General features: G+C 30.2%; 8 protein-coding genes across 8 annotated transcripts; 3 read left to right on the top strand and 5 right to left on the bottom strand. All coding sequences in view use genetic code 12, as the record gives it.

Moving 5' to 3' along the window:
- Nucleotides 1–143: 143 nt before the first annotated feature.
- RSM22 (mitochondrial 37S ribosomal protein RSM22) lies at nucleotides 144–2,796 on the bottom strand. The gene has a single exon (XM_064882388.1). It carries the CDS (start codon nucleotides 2,603–2,605, stop codon nucleotides 209–211), a length of 2,397 nt encoding a protein of 798 aa, XP_064736849.1. The 5' UTR covers nucleotides 2,606–2,796; the 3' UTR covers nucleotides 144–208.
- On the top strand, nucleotides 2,749–3,817 carry RJT21DRAFT_51067 (uncharacterized protein). The gene has a single exon (XM_064884876.1). It carries the CDS (start codon nucleotides 2,810–2,812, stop codon nucleotides 3,548–3,550), a length of 741 nt encoding a protein of 246 aa, XP_064736848.1. The 5' UTR covers nucleotides 2,749–2,809; the 3' UTR covers nucleotides 3,551–3,817.
- A 1-nt stretch (nucleotide 3,818) lies between these two features.
- RJT21DRAFT_51066 (uncharacterized protein) lies at nucleotides 3,819–5,079 on the top strand. Its single transcript, XM_064884875.1, has one exon. The coding sequence runs from the start codon at nucleotides 3,941–3,943 to the stop codon at nucleotides 5,024–5,026; it is 1,086 nt and encodes a 361-aa protein (XP_064736847.1). The 5' UTR covers nucleotides 3,819–3,940; the 3' UTR covers nucleotides 5,027–5,079.
- Nucleotides 5,031–6,582, bottom strand: MTM1 (Mtm1p). The gene has a single exon (XM_064882387.1). It carries the CDS (start codon nucleotides 6,334–6,336, stop codon nucleotides 5,134–5,136), a length of 1,203 nt encoding a protein of 400 aa, XP_064736846.1. The 5' UTR covers nucleotides 6,337–6,582; the 3' UTR covers nucleotides 5,031–5,133.
- On the bottom strand, nucleotides 6,583–11,349 carry KOG1 (ubiquitin-binding TORC1 subunit). The gene has a single exon (XM_064882386.1). The coding sequence runs from the start codon at nucleotides 11,156–11,158 to the stop codon at nucleotides 6,671–6,673; it is 4,488 nt and encodes a 1,495-aa protein (XP_064736845.1). The 5' UTR covers nucleotides 11,159–11,349; the 3' UTR covers nucleotides 6,583–6,670.
- A 235-nt stretch (nucleotides 11,350–11,584) lies between these two features.
- RJT21DRAFT_51086 (uncharacterized protein) lies at nucleotides 11,585–13,838 on the top strand. Its single transcript, XM_064884877.1, has one exon. It carries the CDS (start codon nucleotides 11,910–11,912, stop codon nucleotides 13,545–13,547), a length of 1,638 nt encoding a protein of 545 aa, XP_064736844.1. The 5' UTR covers nucleotides 11,585–11,909; the 3' UTR covers nucleotides 13,548–13,838.
- Nucleotides 13,741–16,187, bottom strand: SPT20 (Spt20p). The gene has a single exon (XM_064884874.1). The coding sequence runs from the start codon at nucleotides 16,054–16,056 to the stop codon at nucleotides 13,933–13,935; it is 2,124 nt and encodes a 707-aa protein (XP_064736843.1). The 5' UTR covers nucleotides 16,057–16,187; the 3' UTR covers nucleotides 13,741–13,932.
- Nucleotides 16,188–16,286: 99 nt separating this feature from the next.
- Nucleotides 16,287–17,028, bottom strand: RJT21DRAFT_122400 (uncharacterized protein). Its single transcript, XM_064882385.1, has one exon. The coding sequence runs from the start codon at nucleotides 16,930–16,932 to the stop codon at nucleotides 16,366–16,368; it is 567 nt and encodes a 188-aa protein (XP_064736842.1). The 5' UTR covers nucleotides 16,933–17,028; the 3' UTR covers nucleotides 16,287–16,365.
- Between the last annotated feature and the right edge of the window lie 140 nt (nucleotides 17,029–17,168).

Raw genomic sequence — 17,168 nt, 5'->3', positions numbered from 1 at the left:
AAGTCTTTTGGTTATACATTTTTAATTATTGTAAATGATATCAATTCTTGATACATTACTAATTTAATTTGATAAATTATCAATAATTTCTTATTGATAATATTTCTATTAAATAGGTTCAATATAATGATTTTTATATTCAATCCCCATATTAATAATATTTCTATTTACATATATACAAGTAAAACTATTCACATAAGATTGTTAATTATTTCCCATCAAAACTCTTAGGATCAACATCAAATTTAGCTTTTCTACCTTGTTGTTGATATTGTATGGAATTTTCAATTTGATCAGCCAATGATCCATATATATTATCTTCAAAATCGTCTTCTGATTTACCAAATTTCTTCTTCCATTTTTGTTTTCTTTGTTCTTTAAGGAATGTCTTCTTTTGAGTCTTTAATAAAGTATCTAATTTCTCCTTAATTTTATCAGAAACTTGATTCTTTACTAAAACTTTCTTCTTATTTAATGCCCATAAATCTCCTCTATCTACTTTTCTAGCATCATGATATTCTTGTTTACCAATACTTTTAGGTACTTGCCAAATTTCAATATTCCCACTAGGTGCACAAACTGTAATTTGTACATTCCTTTTAACTTTATTAGGACTTTGGATAATACGAGGCCAGTTATTATAATCTAATTTGTTTTGAATATCATAATTATTAAATTTTCTATTATTTTCAATATTCTTAATTGATTCAATATCATTAAGACTTCTTTCAGCAATTAAATAAGAATATGATCCATTTTCTGTATTTCTTCCACCAGGTCTACCACTACCTTCTAAATTTTTCAAACTATTTTTATTCATCTTATCAAATCCAAATCCATCTTCGGCAGATTTATTCCATGGCATAGCTAATCTTTTACCTTTCTTTAATTCCATAGTAAATTTAGGTCTTTCAACAACTTTATTAAATGAACAGAAATTTAAACGATGCTTATGAGATGGGATTTTATAATATTTAGGATCTCCTAATTGTAATGGACATTTCTTATGATGAGAACATGGCGCAAGGATCTTAATATGATAATCCATACTTTCAGTACTAAGCTGTTGTTCAGGTGATTCAACAGATGATTCAACAGGTAAAACTTCAAAATCTCCTTCATCTTCACCTTCAAATTTCAAATCATCTTCGGTTGGTTCACCAAACTTTTCATTCAATTCTGATTCAAATTCTTTACCTTGAGCTTCCAACATTTCTTTCAATTCTTCTTCATTTAATTTCTCAAGTAATTCAGTCTCATATTTGATATCTTCTTCACTAACAATTTGATCTTCTTTCTTTAATTTTTGAGGTTTTAAACTTGAACCTCTAAGGTATGGACGTGGGATCTTACCAATTTCAGTAAGATATGATTCAGGACGTATCATAATTTGACGTGCTCTAGCTATAGTTTCAAATCCTACTGCATTACCTCTTTGAAGAAGAATTAAATGTCCACCAGGCTTTAATAATCTCAACACCATATTCATGTTGTCGTCAACATCTCGAGGGAAATTGAATTCTCTGGCTAACAAAGAATTATTAATCATAATTAAATCGTATTGTTTGGTAGTTGGTAACGCATCACGTAATCTTGTACGAATATTGATTGCTGAAACTTTTACTCGACCTACAAACTCCTGTTGAATCTCCTCTTCAGCTTCTTCAGCTTCTTCAGTGTGTTCAGCTTCTTCAGTGTGTTCAGTTTGTTCAGTTTGTTCAATGGCTGATTCTACTACTTCCTCTTGCTCGATTTCTTTTGCCAACTTCTCAGGTTCCTCACTTCCATTCTTCTTATCCACTTCCTCTTCAGAAAAATTCTCATTCAACTGTCTTGACAAAAGGAGCTTAGCTCTTTTCTTCATCTCGTTGTTTCTTCTACCCACAATATAAGCTTCTTTTTCGGCAGGTACCCATTCATCACCCATAATTTCATTAAGAGCAATCATCCCAGTAGCTGGACCATAACCAATATCCAATATCTTTTGAGGATTAAACTTATCAGCTCCAACTCTCTTTTGTAATTCTAATATTGTTTGTCTAAGATGACTATATTCTTGTAAAAATAAACCAGAGATATGAGCATCACAATCTAATGAAGTTTCTGGAGCCTTTTGAATTTGATCTTTATTTAATGATTGATAAATTGTTGCTACTCTCTCTCTTAACTTATCTGGAATAGTTAATCTAAGAAGATTATTATTAATAGTTTTAGCTATTTCTTCTGGCAATACAGTCACAGACTGATCAACTCTTCCCTCTAATGTTAAATCATGTAATCTTGCTTCTTCTGAATTTTCTCCTTTAATAAAACTTCCATCACTATTTCTGAATGGAGATATGTTATCATCTACGGAGTCATAAGAAACAACTTCACCAAAGAGTTCATTCTGAGAATTATTAACTTGATTATTTTCACTATTATTTATACTTTTATGAATAGATTTAAATTTATTATCAGAATCAGTTAAGAATTCATATGTTTCACTATTAAAGTCTCCTTTCTTAATAATTTTTGAACTATTATATCGTATACCACCACTACATAATGACCCATACAAATATGATCTCGATACTCGAGAACTGTATGTAGCCAATCTAAGCATGACTAATTATAATAAATTAATTACAGTTTGCAACTATCACATCACTTCCTAATCATTGAAATTTTTCACTTACAGATAGATAAATGTCGCTCGCACCGTTGCAAATGTCTACTGCGACAATTTCTCACACTATCAAATGAAAATTGAACTAAGTGAACAGTTCCGATTCAATATTCTAATCCAAAATATATACTATAGTTAAACATGTTTGTGAAGGGATTAATTAAAGTAGGTATACCAGTATTTACTGTGTCATCTATAATAAGCATGTCTAATGGACAAATAAAAAATGAACCAAAACGTAAATTCTATGAAGATGAAGTCGATGTTGTTCCTCGTCCTGGAACTGTAGTTCCTGCATCAGGTACTGAATTAGAAGCACTTGGTCCAAATAAGATTGTTGATGGTATATCTGTTCGTTCTCCAACTGCTATAGAATCATTTTTCAAATCAGGAAGAGGAATCACTACTGATATTTATTTTAAAATTCAAAATTATATTAATCAAGGTTATGTAAAATATAATGAAACTGAACGTAAAGTTACTAATTCAGTAAGTGAATTACATAATAAATCTGAAGATTTATTACCTAACTCAATTTATATTGTCATTGCTACATTATCAGGAAATATAGCTGCCCGTCAAAGAGGAATTTTTGCTAAAATAACTTTCCCAGTTGTTTTAGGTCTTGCATCATTTAAATACTTTTTACCTGAAACTTTTAATAATACAAGAATCTTTGCATGGAAATTAGAGAAACAGAATTTACCACAAATTGCTGAACAACAAGAATTTGTATATAATAAGGCTGGTGAATTAGTAGACACCATAGAAAAGACTTCTGATTCAAGTATTAAATCCGTTGAAAGTTCATATCAAAGTATAAGAAAGTCAATTGCTGATGTCACCGGTTTAAATATAGATGAAGAAGTATCTAAAAAGTAACATATCTTTGTATAACTATATATATTCATAAGTCAACTTACAACTTCATTTGCTAGTGAGATTTACAGGTTTTTAATGTAATAAAATTTACAGGTTGAGTACCTAAACTTTTTCGATCTCAGCTGCAAAATTTTGTTATTAGCACCAATCTTTAACCGCCATAACTAAAACCTCTATATTCTTCGAACTGAATCCTTAGGAAATGAGAGAAAGTCTAAAGTAAGTATTAATAACCAATATAAGTTGCTAAATATAACGTATTACTAACTCCAATCTAGTGAACAGTTTATAGGTCCAAATTACGAGATATTTGACAAACCTACAACATCAACCAAATTAGCCTCACCTGATCCTACTGTCAAATATACCACTGCCATAACTGATTTTCCTATGGTACATACTCCAGATCCTATGAGTGAAACAATTTTGTCTAGACCAACTACAGCAATTCTTAAAGTTATAGATAAATTTTCTACATTAGGTAGTAGAGGTCATTCCTCTAAATCAGAAACATCTAGTGTTTTAAGTATTAAAGAACCATTAGAAGATAAACCAAATTATGGTAGTTATCTGGCCAATAAACTTCAAAGCAAATTGAATAAAATATTGAAGATTGAAAATAAATTAAGAAGTCATGAAAAAGATCTTGTTGTTGATTTGTTGAATTGGGCTAAAACCGTTCCAAGTGAATCTTGTGAATCAGTAATAAAGAATTTTGCTAATTTATATTCAGTAAAAGGTTTTGCAGCTGCATCAACAATGGATAATTTATTCAAGATTAAATCTAGTCTTGCAAGTGTTGAACAAAGAGAAAAGAAAACCAGAGAATCTTGTGAAACTAATATTAAATTATTAAAAGAATTAAAGGATTATGAATCAAAGTTTGGATCTGGTTCAAATAGATCTCAAATGATTAGGGAAAAGATTGAATCAAATTCTATCAATTTAGAAACTGCAGAAATGCAATTTGTTAGATCAATCTCAACTGAATTAAAAGAAGCATTATTTGAATATGTTCTTAGTTTACAAGATCTTTCTAAAAGAATAGATAATGCCACTACCGATTATTCAATGAATATTGTTAATACTGAAATTGATAATAGTTCTGGACCAAAATCCAAACTTTTACATATGGCACGAAAAGAACTTGGAATTCCATCAACTATACCAAAACCAATTTCTGAAGGTAATAGAATGTATGTTATGAGAAATTGTAATTTCAAAGGTCATAATAAAGAAACCCACCTCATTGATGAATTTGGCTATTCCCTATGTGTAGAATGTCAAAAAAATAGAGCTAGTAATACTAATAGTGCAAACACTCAGAATTCTAATATACCTTATGAATCAAGTGTGGAATCTGGACAAAAGGTTAATGAAATTAATAATCCATCCAGAATTCCAGCTGATGATATTAAACAAACATATCATTATCGTGATGGATCATTTAATAATAATAATGATCAATGGAACTAATTAATGGGTGATATCATTTATTTGTAAACTATGTACATGATTCATCTATAAAGTATATAAATATATATACCTCCAATTAATATAACGAGATAATTAATCCCCTTTCTCTATACAAGATCTCTGTTATTACCGTTTTTGAATATTTTCTTACCAACTTCATATGAAGAAATCATAATGGCACAAGCAGGAGCAATTTTCATTACTCTTGGAACGAACCCAGCATATAAAGCCCCAATTCCTTCTTTCTTATATATTTGAATTAAAAAGGAAAACATAGAAGGATATTTATATTTGTTTCCCCTTTTAATTTTATGTTGACTCGTAATCTGTAATCTAGTCTTACCCACATCAAATGGGTTTGTAAAAAATGCAGCGATAGTACCTGAAATAGATCCAGATAAGAAACTAGTAGTGAATACTTTCCAATCATCTTGACCACCAGATGGACGATCAAAATCTGCCTTTAAAGCTTTACCTATTGAAGATTTTAATAATTCGTAACATGACCAATAAATACCTGAAAATGGAGCATCCCTCCATAAAGTAATTTGTAAACCAGTGAAGAGTGTTCCAACTCCCTTTTGTCTTACAAGATTGAACAGATCTTTTAATAAATTAGATAATATTTTAGGAGATCTTGTCAGATCTGAAGGTATTGATTGTAGTCTTGTCTTTATTAATTCAAAAGGTGCTACACATGTAGTAGATAAAATTCTGGCTAATGATCCACATAATAAAGGATTTAAAGGATGTTTAGATGTAGGTAAATTATCACGTAAATATTCATATCCTGTAAAATAGACAATATTCGATGGAACAGTCATAAGTAATGTTATAGAAAGTCCTCTCCATAAAGTAGCCAAACCTTCATTTCTTGCAACAGAACTAAATCCTTGAAATGTGGAGGTGATCTTAGAACAGTTTTCAGCTGATCTACAGTAGTTTTGATTTAACCAGAATAATTCCGGAGCTGAGCTATCTATAGTTGCTGTTGCAGTTGCATTTGTTAATGGATGAGATTTTAATGATGATGATGGAGATGTTTTAGACACTGGAGATACACTTCCGGAGTCCACAGGATCACAACATGGTCTTGCAACCGCAAGAATCTCTTGCTGCTGTATACGAATCCTTATGACATCAAATGGAGTAACTACTAATGACGTAATAAATGAACCCAGGCATGCACTTAACATTCTTTGACTAATTGAAATATCTTCAATAACTCCAGAATTAGATTGAGGAGAAGGTCTCGGAAGTTTTAAGTCATTTTCTTCTATGGCTGCTGCCAATTCAGATGATAACGACATTTCAGATCCAATCTAAGATCAACCGATACTTTTTGGCTATTCTATTTATATTTATATTTATATATGTAATGATATCATATGCCATTAGGCTTCAATGGCCTTCAGTCTGTACGGAGTTACAAAAGAAAAAAAAAATTGCCCTGCATGCACGCCCGGTCGGTAGATGGAAAATTTCTTTGCCTCTTTTGCGTAGTCGGCGACTGCAAAATTATAATTAGAGTAATAGGAAGCGAGGGTTATATACAATATAAAGTAACGTATAATTATTTTATATACTTTTAAAAGTAATGCATGTATTACTATAATTAATATATGGGCTTTTAGTATATTAACTTTAGTAATCAATAGTTGTATCACTACAACTATAAATATTAATATGTCCGTCTTGATTATAATTGGTTGCAACTATCATTCTATGAGGATGAAAGGCAAGACTAGAAAGGTAACTTGAAGTTCTATTAGTTAAATAAGTTTCATGAGGATTTTTTAAAGTAGATATTAAATCTCCTGAAGTTGTCCAAATATTAACTGATTTTGATCCAGTAGTAATAATTGGTGCATGCTCATGAGTATCAATACATCGAGTTGATTTATCAGCCGTGGTAAATGTTACAACTGGTTCATCTGCTCGAATATCCCAAAGTTTTACATATCCATCAGCTGATCCACTTACAAGTTCTCTAAATCCACCTCTTTGCATATGAACATTCCGAATTGAACCTCCAGTGGTTGATCTTGTACCATTACTATTACCATTACTATTACCATTACCATTATTACTAGATCTAGTATTCCGCCAAAGTTTAACCATAGATTCACGAGAATCTAATCTTCTATCATATACTCTTAAAGTACCATCATCAAATCCTGCTACAAATATATTACCAGCTACTTGATCTGATGTTAAAGACGTAATTGATGAAGATGATCTAGCAGGAATATCAACCAAACATAATTCTCTTGGAGCATCCCAAATTCGAATTATTTTAACATCTCCACTAACTAATAATGAACCTCTTGATTGTTGCCATTCTGATATTAATCCTGAACTTTTGGATGTTAATAATAAATCAGTAAGAGCTCTCCAAGATGCTACTAATTCAATTTTATTACTAGTAAAATCTTTAGGATCATCTAATTCTGGATCTTCATAATTATGGAAATTCTTATAAATTTTAATTACACCATCAGATGAACCAGTCAATAATAATGGTAAATCATCTTCATTAAGAAATTTAATATCAGTAATTTTAGTTCCAAATGGATTACCATTAGAAAACTTCTTAACAATTTTATTTTCTTCCCAATCCCAAATAGAAACATTATCCTTTTCATCACTTGCTACTAATACTTTTTCAAATTGAGTAAATTTTATACATCTAGGTTGTGATTTATTACTTAAAGAAATTACATTTTTATTCCAATCTCCTCTAATGGCTAATTCCTTTTGAGGTTGAGTTTCTTGAATAATAGATTCATTTCTATTTCTTCTCCATAATCTTTTAACATATTCTTCTGAACCTGGTTCATCAATTTCATTCTTAGACATTTGAGGTTCTTGAAAGTATTCACAACTATATTCAAAGAATCCTGATTCTGAAGGTAATTCAGGAGGTTCAGTAAGATCACGTTCTACAAAAAATGGAGTTTTGGGTTTATATTCTGCTCCATAATTAGTTTGAATTGGTGCAGTATTAAGAATCCGAGTAAAGTTTTTAATTTCATTATCTTCATCAATATTAAATGATTTGAATAATTTAGAAAATGACATATTCTTAATATATGAAGATATTGATTCTGTATCTGAACTATTACCATTACCATTACCATTTTGGTTGTGGTTGTGATTATGATAATTATGATAAGAAGATGAAGGATTCTCAGAAACAGATCGAGTGGTTATTGATGAACCATTAATAGTTAACATATTACTTTTACGATTAACCACCGAACCACTCGATGCTTGTCTCTTTTGTCCAAGTTGTCTTGTAGCAATTGGATTATTTGGTTTAAAACTTTCACTAATATTAACAGTTGATTTACTAATTAAATAATCTTGCATTTCTTGAACCAATGGACCTAATTCACTTTCATTTAATTTAACCATTACTGAATCTATAAGACATTCAGCTAATTGTTTAACTTCTAAATGAGGATCTTCCGATAAAATCAATAAAGATTTCCAAATTGAACTGAAAACTGATCCATAAGCTGGTGAACGTTTTCTAAATTCATTTAAATAATTAGAATTATCAATCAATATAATTTCTTCTTCTAATTGATTAAATGCCACCACTAAAAAGAATTTAGAATAAATAGATATAAATCTTTTAATGAAGAATACAATTTCTTTTCGAACTATAGATGATCCATCACCTAATAAACTTAAAATTGTATTACCTAATTTTAAATCATTCTGTCTAATTTCTTCTCGTCTAACATCAGATAAACCAATATGCAGTTGCAGTTGTTGTTGCAGTTGTTGTTGCAGTTGTTGTTGCAGTTGTTGTTGATTAGGATTTTGATTAGGAATTAAATCATCACTTAAAAAATTGGTTATTGCAACAATTATTGAAGTTCTAACTTCCGGAATTGGATCATTAAGTAATACTAATAATTTACTTAAATGTCCATCTTTATAAACTATCCATTTCCCATCAGGATATTTATTCCAAAGTTCAGATAATAATAATGCACACCATTGTCTTAATAAAGGATTTTCACTAATTTGAATAAATTTAAGACAATTATTAATAATTTCAATTGAAAAACATAATCGTTGACCATTTCGAAAATCTTTTATAAATAATGTTAAAATAAATGCACTCATAGCTTTATGATCATCATTAATTAATATACTTGCATTAGTTGATCCATTACTATTATAACTTCCTGGAGCTCCAGGAGCTCCAATTTGATTAGTTTGATTAGAATTAAGAATTAAATAAAAATAATTATAACCTTTATCTTTACATAATTCTTGTTGAGTACTTTTATAATCAATAGCTACAATTCTTGCCCAAATAAATATTAAAACCGGTTTTAATTCTTGTGCTGGACTTTGTAATAATTTTAATACATAAGGAAATATTCCAATTGATAATGAAAGATACACTGCCCATGGACCTAAATCTAAAAATTTAGATAATAAAATTAATGCTCTTAATCTATGAACTTGTGATAATAATACTTGAAGAACTATTGGTAATTGTTCTGGAGCTTCTTTAGTTGATGGTCCAGCATATTTTAACCAAATTTCAAATGCAGTTAATTGTTGTTCAAAGAATGTAGAATGTTGATAATTAGCTAAATTTTGATTGGAAATTGATGCCGAGGTAGGTATAGGAGCCACTGTAACCAGGGAACCATTTTGTTTTGATTTTGAAGCAGATCCGTTTGTTGCTTGACTTTGATTTTGAGTTTGTGTAGTTGATTGGGATTGAGCTGTTGATTGAGTTTGTTGTTGTTGTGGTGGTGGTTGCTGTTGAATATCTTGAGGAGTAGAGGTTGAAATGGATGGACTCTTAATATCGGGCTTTGATTGTTTTATTAATTGAGAAAACACTTGATCAATGGCTAAATCCCAAGAATCCCACATTGGATGAAATCTTACTGAATCAGGTAATGGAGGATCACTAATTGGATTACAATTTAAATGAGGCATAATTCTTTTAGCTAATAAAAAATTTCTGAATAAAGCTGCCACCATTAAATCTTGTCTAAATAATCTTTTAAATATTGGTCGAGATAATGAAGTCCATGCAATTGTATCTGTAATTGCTGTAAATATCCAATTTAATTCTCCAAGTGGAGTTCTTCTATCAGTTAATTTCCCCGGTATAATTACATTTCCAACTGAATTTTTTGGTAATAAAGAATAATAATTCTTTTTAAGAGGACTTTGCATTATAAACCATTTTATACTTATATCAATTGGACAAGTTAAACAACAAGTAAATAAATCAGCAGGTAATTGAGGACTCATTGGTAAAAGTTCATTACTTTTACATGCAGCAAGTTGAATACAATCAAGATAAGCTGAAGTTGGAGATGGAGCACTTGTATCATGATTACCTTCATTATCATCATCAATTCTTTTTTGAACAAATTTTTTAAAATTATGAACAATATTTCCAGCACTATTACAATCATAAACAAATATTACTGGAGCTCCTAACCAAGTTTGTAAATCATATAAAGATATTGGAATATATTGAGTATAACCTCGATTAAATACCCAAATTTCTCCACTTGAAGTTGGTTGAGGTACTCCATGACCATTATAATGAAATAAAATTCTTTCATCTTTTGCATTTCTTCTTAAAGTATTACAAAATCTTTTAACATCTTCAACACAAGGATCTAAAGATTGTTTATATCTTGTTCTTAATGATAAAGTTTCATATTGAGATTGTAAACATTTCCCAATATTTTCAATAGCTTTTTTTGTATCAGGAAATGATGAAGGATCACACCAAGCTTCTAATTTTGCACAAGGATAAGTTTTCATTACATCAGGTGGATCAACTCCTAAATTTAAACATAATACTAATACTGCACTAATAGTCTTTTGACGTTCTTTCATAACTTTCCAATCAGCAATTGGTTGATAATTCTTAAATAATTTTGCAGATTGTTTCATTTCTAAAGTTATTGGATTCCCATTAGTATTTTGACGTTTATCATCAAAATATATATAAAAAGTATTGGCTAATAAATTTAAAAAGTTTTCTGAATTATAATCTTGTTCAAATCCATGTCTCATTTTACTATTCAATTGTAAAGGTCGAGGACCATAATATGCAATTTGTTGAGATGTCATAGTTAATTATTATTATTATAGTAATATTTCAGTACTCATATGAGTAATAACCAATTAAGTCTAATTTAGTTTTTAGTTAATTTGTAATAACTTGACTGAAAAATTAATTTTAGTGTATTAACACACTTCCGATCTGTCCTCCTGTAGTATACTGAGCCTTTTTTTAGAAGTTTTGTTACGGTGAGTTTGTGCAATCGATCGTATTATGGATTCCAAGACAAAAGAAAGGGCAGGGCATTGGATGTGACTTTAATGTTCGTTGTATTGTGGGTCATGTGACGTGAGGATCGTGATCTGGGCATTGCCTAATTTGGATTAACAGAAAAGGCAAAAAAAAGGGAGTAGCTTCTCCTGCATACCGATAAGATAAGAGGAGACACACAGGGGAGTGTATAGGGAAAGAATAAAACGGAGCATAGTGAGGATAAGGGATGTGGAGGGAGGCAAAAATCAAAACCACTAATAGTTAATAACTAAACATAATACATAGATAACTAATAATATACAAATATTGAGATTTATTATTTAATTGTCTCAAACTAGTAATAAATCAATATCAATACCAATACCAATTCATTCAGTAGTTTTAGTATTAATTTTAGTTTAGTTTAGTTGCGTACGGTTTAGATCACATTATAGTCGGATCAATTAAGTTGTATCATTGATAGTATTAATTTTAATTTTAATTTTAATTTTAAGTGTAATTGATATTATCAGTGATTGAGAAAGAAAAGTGAAAACAACATACAAAATGTCTCGCACTATGAGTAGTTCAGGTTCAGTTACTCAAGAATTGAGTTCAGGGACTAGTAATGAAAGAGTTATTAAGCTTAGTAATGGAGAAGAATCTTTAGTGAGAAGATCATCAACAAAGGATGTAACTAGAAATGCTGGTTTAACTAATTTATTCTTTGAGAATAGTCATTTATCAAAATCTCATGCTGCTATTAAGTATATGGATGGAGAATTTTATTTAAAGGATTTACAATCTACTTTTGGAACTATTTTAAATGGTGATTATATTTTTAGTAATAAGTACTTTAAATTAAAATCAAATGATGTGGTTGGTTTTATTATTTCAAAACCATCATCTTCAATAGCAAAAATTTATGAGAAATTTGCTAATGAAGATGTTAGTATTATTCCATTATCAGAATTTAATTGTCCTCAAATTGCTCTTGAATTTACTATTGTGATTGAAAATGATATTATTAAATTCTTACCTTTGAGTGAAAAGCCTGTATCACGTAAATTCACTTTATCGGAAGTAGATGAAACTGCCGTAGAAAGTCCTGAAGTTGAAGATGTTGAAGATATTGATGGTTCCAATGATAAAGAAGAAGTGGTTGAAGATAAAGTCATTGAAGTTAATGAAGAAGAGGATAACGATTATGATGAGGAAGAAGAAGAAGAAGATGATGATACCTTAAATGAAGATGCCTATTATTGTCGTGGAATGGCTGGTACTGTTCCTTTATATGTTCCTCTGTGTTGTGTTTCTAGTCATGATGAAGTTGAAAATGACGAATCCAATGAGTCTAAAACATTAATCATTGATATTGTCGACAGAGAAGATGAACAAGAGGATGACGACGACGACGAAGAAGAAGACGAAGAAGAAGAAGTTGACGACGAAGAAGATGATGAAGAGGATGAGGATGAAGATGAAGATGACGAATCAGAAGAAGTTGAAGATGACGAATCAGAAGATGAAGAACAGGAAGAAGATGAACTGAGTGATGACACTGAAGTAGAAGAATTAGTCAAATGTGATACTTCTAATCTCTTTAATAATCCAGATTGTGAAGGAGCATATTATAATGAAAACGATGGCAAGTTCACTTGTTATATTAGAAGATCAAAATTAGTTAACTGTTTTGATGATAGTGATGATAATAGCGATTCTAATAGTGACTCTCAAGTCTACTCAGAAAGTGAACTAGAAGGCGACCTTTTAACTCTTTCATCATCAGAATCTGAAGAAGAAGGAGAAGACGATGAAGGGGATGAGGATTCTGTATCATTTTCAAGTTCTGAAGAAGAAAGTATTCTGCTTCCACCATTCAGACTTGATTCATTATCTGACTGTGAACTGTCTTCCAACAGGAAGAGATCATATGATGAGATGGAAGAGAAATTTGAAATACCATGGCATGTATTACAATCAATTGATAATAAACTTAGATCATCGAAGGTATCACAATCCATTGATGATAAACTTGAATCATCAGATGTGGTTGAACCATTAAGGAAGAAAGAGAAAAAATCTCCTAATTCAAGTATAGTTAAAACTATAGCCAAGGAAGCTGCTAAGGGTCTTGGTTATGCAGTAGCCACTGTAATAGCTTTAGGAGTTTATGGAAGTACTATTGCTCCTTCTCAAAAGTAACTATAGAGTTTTCTTTGATACCATTTCTCTTATCGCCATCTATTCTATCTCTATCTTTTTGTTTATTATAATGCTTTTTTTTATTATCTCTTTATCTCTTTTTGTTCTATTTATTCAAGTTTCATGGGTCTTGTTCATTTCATGGATTGGTTGTATTTTGGCTTGATTGCGGTTTGAAGAATATGTTAATCTGTTTTTGTTTATTGGTCTTAATTTGTTATTACTGAAATGCCAGTAGCTTTTTATATAGTTTGTTACCATATATTAATACAAATAGTAAATCTAAATCTAAATCTAAATTTACACAGATGAGTTATATAATTAAAAAGAGAAGAAATAGGCAAACTTTGTTATAATACAGTTAGTTAATTTAATTCTCATTAAGTCAAGTAGCAGTAGTAGTATTCTTCTTCTTATAAGTACGCTTCTTCTTTTCAGCAGACTTTGGTGGCTCAGCAATATTAGAATTACCTGGTATAGTTTTCCCAGCAATATTAATATGTTGTTGAGAGAATTGTTGTTGAGGTAATTGAGTCATTTGTTGTTGTTGTTGTTGTTGTTGAAGTGGAAGTTGTTGAGATTTCAGAGCAGCTGCTTGCATTTGCTTTTGTTCTAATTGTTTTTGCTTTTGTTGTCTTTGTTGTTGAATCAATTGGAATTCACGTAATCTTTCAAAATATACCGGGAATTTTTGTAACATTTGTTGATGGATAAGTTTTGTTTGTTGAATGGCTTGTTGTCTTTGTTGAGGAGTTAATTGTTGTCCATTTGGTGCTACACCAGTATTACCCATAACTGCCAAAGATTGCATTCTACTTTGCATTTGTCTAAAGGCTTGTTGTTCTTCTGGAGATAATGAATTTTGAAAGATTTGTTGTTGTTGCTGTTGTTGTAGACTCGTGGGTCTTTGTGATGGTGGTTGAGATGTTTGTGATTGTTGAGAAGTTGGTTGTGATCCTCCATTTTGTGATGAACCAGATGATATATTACTACTGGCTGATGCATATGATCCATTCCGTACAACTCCAGAATTTTGAAATCCTCCTCCTGGGGTATTATTATTATTATTATTATTTAATTGATTAGATTGAGGTGGTAAATTAGATTTAATTGGTTCTTTCTTGACTCTCTTGGGTACAGGTCCATTATCTAAAGGTTTAGCAGGTTCAGGAACTTGACCATTTGATTGCCAACCTTCTCCTTGTTGAGGTGGTTGTTGTAAATTAGTTTGTGCTTGAGCTTGTAATTTTGCTTCTTGCTTTTCAGTTTCTCTCTTTTTCCGAATTTCTTCAATTAATCTTAATCTCATAAATTGTCCAGTTGGTCTAGATGATGAAGATGTAGTTGTAACTTGAGCAGGTGCAGTAGTTGGTTTATCAGGTTTTTTACCTTTAGAATCTGGACCAGAAGTATTTTCTTTACTTATAGGTTTAGATGGAATTGGAGCAGGAGCTGTAGAAGATAATGAAGATCCAACAATAACCAATTTTCTATCTTGAGTTTCATCTGATTTTTTATATTTATTTGAAAGTAATAACATAATTTCTTCATATTCAGAAGATTTATGAAGTACAATTTCATCTTGATGAATTTTTCTTGGTGGTATTTCTTGACCTTGACGATGCAGAAATTCTAATTTATAGTCATTTATTGATTCATCCCAAATTTTCTTTGGATATTCTGAATCTGGTTTAAGATAATCATTATTCAAATATGGATTTAATGGGACTGATAAATCTAATTTTCTCTTAGTTAAAGTTAATATTTCTGATTCCATTTGTAAAGATAATGCATCGGTAAATTTAGTTAATGCATGATCAGTATGAAATAATAAATCATAATAAAGTGATAATTGTGTAGGTCTTAATAGAGTCCTATAAGTCTTTGGAGTTGATACAAGATTTGATTGGGATTGATTAGTCAGAGAAGTACCTTCTTGTTTTGTATTTGTATTTGTATTTGTATTTGTATTTGTAGTTGAATTATTATTATTATTATTATTATTATTATTATTTTTATCAGTAGTACTATTTTTGGTAGTAGTTATCATATTTCTATGATCATACACTTGAAGAATTAAACATCCATCATATGATTTAATTGAGAAATCTTTTAATAATTCACTCATTTCTACAGGGATCTCTTCTCGAAGGACATGACGTAAAAAATCTTTAATCATTGGTGAAGTATTAGGTATTATATTTGAATCATTTAAATTATTAAATCGATAATGAGTCTCAAATATATGTAAACTCATAGAGGCTGGGTATTTAGAATATTTTCTCAAGATTTCCTGACTTGTACTGGCAAAATGATAATTCTTTAAATCAGGTCGCCTGTGAATTTGTTGCTGTTGCTGTTGTGGTGGTGGTGGTGGTGGTGCTTGTTGGTTAGACTGAGGTACTCGATGTTGTACCTGCTGTTGGGCTACTCGTTGAGGTGCACCCGAAATGGTCTGGGCATTTTGCCATGATTGACCAGAAAATGCACTATCACTGTTTCCGTTCATTTTCTGACTTTTGTCTTTAATTGTGAACGTGTTCAGGATAATAAGGTAAAGGTGATAATGTACTCCAGACACTTTCTTCAACTCGGGTTTACAAAAGTGTAAATGTAAATTTTATCCGTCGGGGTCACGTGAACGCGACTATAACAAAAATTTATAATTTCCTTAATTATAGATTTATATTACTTTATATTACAAATTACATAGAATACATAAGGTTATTCATATTATAACATAACCACCAGCAATTACTGATTATTACTATACTAAAATATTATTAATAATACTAAAATATTATTATTATTACTATTATTATTGAACTACTGTATTGTTAATATTCAATGAATACTCTAATAGCTTGTATAATTTAGCTCTATCCTCTTCATTATAAACCCATAACCCATAAATTTCATCAAGAAGATTTTTAATAATGATTAAATTATCATTCAATTCAATGGCCATTTCTTTAACTTGAGAATTATTTAATCCATTAGGATAGAAATGTTGAGATACTTTATTAGGTACTAAACCTAAAGAAAAGCATTCAGGATTATTTCTATTCAATAGTATTAATCCATAGCAGAATAAATTTTGTAAATCTTGATAATCAGGAATATGATCTTTAGTTGGAAGTTTATAATCTCGCAAGTATAATGCAAGTGTACCTTGATAATCACTCTTTACCCAATCTTGTGATTCATCATTAAAATTATATACTACACAATGAGATGTTGTCCATAATAATTGCTTTATAGCTGGATCATACCTACTTATAACATTAAAATTGAGGGTATTCTTGAATAAGTTAAGTGCTTCATGGGTAGTTATCTGTTCTTGAGTTACCAAATCCTTTGGTTTATTTCCATTTTTATTAGCCATATCTCGCTATCTCTCTCTCTGATATACTATGAACTATTTAACTATGAAACTATTTGAATTAATATATATTATTACTCCTAATCAATAATGATGAATATGCTGAATATTCTCATGTAACTAAAGTTTCCAGTTCTAAATTTATATAGTGGCCGATGTCGTTTTTTTCTGCCTGTACATAGTCCACACTCCCACTCATATGAAAAATGGTAAAAATCTATATCCCTTAATAAAAACCC

The sequence above is a fragment of the Scheffersomyces amazonensis genome, assembly GCF_036850825.1.
Source record: "Scheffersomyces amazonensis strain UFMG-HMD-26.3 chromosome Unknown RJT21scaffold_6, whole genome shotgun sequence".
NCBI lineage: Eukaryota > Fungi > Ascomycota > Pichiomycetes > Serinales > Debaryomycetaceae > Scheffersomyces > Scheffersomyces amazonensis.
This window is presented reverse-complemented; position numbering and strand designations above follow the sequence as displayed.